Genomic DNA, 2,685 nt, shown 5'->3' on the forward strand with positions numbered 1-2,685 from the left:
CACTGGACGTATGGTCGTGTGTGCTAAGAGGGAACATTTTTGGTCATCGTTTGCCCGGTTGTGGGTGTGTTGGGCCAACGAGGACGTCGGTTTCTTTGAGGGGGTGTATGTGACATCCGGCCCAGTTTAGAATTTGGCCCATAGTGGCCCATATGCAAGTTAATGATATATTGTGGAGAGTTTAGTCCCACCTTGGTTGTTAAAGGTGGGATAGACCAACATATAAGGCTTCTAGAGTTCATCCCACTATCCCCGAGTTAATCCTTTTACGTGAAGCGAGGACGAAAGCGTAAGTGGGATGGTGGTAGGTGTGGTTCACTCAGCGTGCAGAGTGGATCTGAGCCGTTTGGACTCTGGGGCGTTACAATTGTTCATAACTCTGATAACATGTTAGTATTCTGCTATTATAAATAATAAATATTATACTCTGATGTTACATGGAAAGTGATGTAAGAAATGGTTTAAGAATGTTGTAAGCTTTATTCTCTCATTTGTGATCCTGATGGAAAAATGTGGATTTTTAGGTTCCCCTTGGGGTGTGCTCAACAGAACCGTATAATTTGGTGTCCTCCCTCGGGTACTTAGTGTATAATGGAAGACGAGTACTCCTGGGAGGCATTAGATTAGGCGGTTCTGCCACAGAGGGGTTCCTTGGATTTACCAGGGATCTTACCTTCTTCGAAGGATGGGATAACAGCTGCTAATTGAGCTAATTGTATTTCGAATATTTCATTAAAGCTCAATTCATTCTTAATAGTGGAAGCAAAGCTATCCGTTTTAGTATTCAAATTTTCTAAGGTCTTGTCGTTAGCAAGCAACTTTTTATTGATATTTTCATTGATTCTGTCTTGACCTAACACAAGATCTCTTAATGAAGGTTGATTATTGTTGAAATTGTTACCTCCATTACCTTGGTAAAAGGGGCGTGAATTCCATACTTGTTGTTGGGATCGGTACCCATTGTTGTTGATGAAGTTTACATCTTTCTTTGTTTCGGGGCAATTATTACCCGAATGCTCGTCTTCACCACACACCTCGCACCATGGATCTGCTGCGATGGCTTGTGCGGTGGCATAGTATTGGATCGCTTTATGGTCCTTCTTGAAATTGGATATTTCTTCTATCTTTTTCATCAAGAGGTCCATTTTGGAAGAGATGATGTCCACCTTATTGATGGTGTACATCTCTCGCTTCTTGGGATGGAGAAGTTCATCGTTCCACCCTTCATTCAAAACCATCTTCCCAGCGAGTTCCATGGATTCCCTCACGTTGAGTGAGAAGAAAGCTCCTCCAGCGACAGCATCAAGGTGACTACGGGCGGTATTGCTTAGCCCATGGCAGAAACCTTGGATCAAGAGCCAGTCCCTAATGCCATGGTGAGGGCATGCTCGGATGTACTGTTGGAGGCGTTCCCATGCTTCGGGAATTGACTCGTCTGCTTGTTGTTGGCAGCTAGAAATCTTTCCATGAAGGGCATTAGTCTTGCCCATCCGGAAGAACTTCTTGAAGAAGGCATTGGCACAACTATCCCAGGTAGTGATAACTTCATGGTTGGCGTAGAACCATTGCTTTGCATTCCAATGCAATGAAAATAGGAAGAGGCAAAGGGGGATGGCATCAGAAGTGACTCCTTTGATAGTGAAGGTGCCACACACCTCCATAAAATGTTGAAGGTGTGCATTCGCATCCACGTGAGGCTTTCCATAGAATAGCTTGGCTTGTACCATATTGATAAGCTTGGGCTTGACTTAAACTGGGCATTCCCCAAGTTGACTTGAGGTCCCGTGGCCACATTAGCGGCCGACGGAGTCATAGCCTCCTTAGGTAGTGGTGCAAGTACTCCTTCCTTGAATGAATTTGTTTCCAAAAGGAATTTTTGAGGGAGTACGAGACAATGTCTAGCACACCTAAAAGCTTTTTAGGATTTTCAACATAGTTGCTCGGTAATTGAAAACCACTCATGCAAAGCCTTGCTTCATAATGAAGAGAAACAATGGCAGGGTAAGCCCCTACAGCTAATCATAGCTAATTTTATGGTAACTTAAGATTCAGATTTATTAAAATTCCTAAGCTTATGCTTTCCCCAGCAATAACACCAGAAATGATTGTTGGTACTTCTTATCCTCAAGTAGAGATTTCTAGAAGCGCACAGAATATTGTTGTCGCACTTCACCAAGGAGTATTCCAAGGTATCGTTATTTATTTGATCCCAAGGGAAAGTGGTAGCTAGGAATAATAATAAATAAGAGATGTTTAGTTGTACCTCAACTTAGTTATCAAATGTGTAGTGGGGGTAAATAAATAATGATAGGAAGGATTGATGAACCAAGCTTAGACTCTGAGATAAAGATAACTAGACAGATACAGCTAGATGGGAGGACAATGAGAGAGTAAAGGTTCCCATGATCTAACTCTACTTCTATGGTTCTATCCTAAGTACACAAATGCAATAGGTAGATTTTGTTTAGACAATAGGTACATGAGGCAAAGGGCAAGATAGTAAGAGGACAAAGCTCTGGCATGAAGCGGCCAACTTGTTACTGGAGCCTTACTATTTTAATAACTTACCTAAGAGCATGTGGTGGAATACAAAGGCTAGATTGGGTTGTCACCACCTTCAACAATCCGTGCAACAAGTAGCAACCACAGGCAAGATCAAGTATAAACACCATGTTTACACTATCT

The 2,685-nt window shown here is 42.3% G+C and overlaps 1 protein-coding gene across 1 annotated transcript; it reads right to left on the bottom strand.

The window, feature by feature from the left end:
- Positions 1 to 623: 623 nt before the first annotated feature.
- LOC136510618 (uncharacterized) lies at positions 624 to 1,727 on the bottom strand. Its single transcript, XM_066505008.1, has one exon. The coding sequence runs from the start codon at positions 1,725 to 1,727 to the stop codon at positions 624 to 626; it is 1,104 nt and encodes a 367-aa protein (XP_066361105.1).
- Positions 1,728 to 2,685: the final 958 nt, after the last annotated feature.

This window comes from Miscanthus floridulus, chromosome 16 (assembly GCF_019320115.1).
Source record: "Miscanthus floridulus cultivar M001 chromosome 16, ASM1932011v1, whole genome shotgun sequence".
Classification (NCBI taxonomy): domain Eukaryota; kingdom Viridiplantae; phylum Streptophyta; class Magnoliopsida; order Poales; family Poaceae; genus Miscanthus; species Miscanthus floridulus.

Excerpts from the sequence above, each read along its gene's own strand:
- LOC136510618 (XM_066505008.1), bottom strand. The coding sequence starts at position 1,727 with ATGGTACAAGCCAAGCTATTCTATGGAAAGCCTCACGTGGATGCGAAT.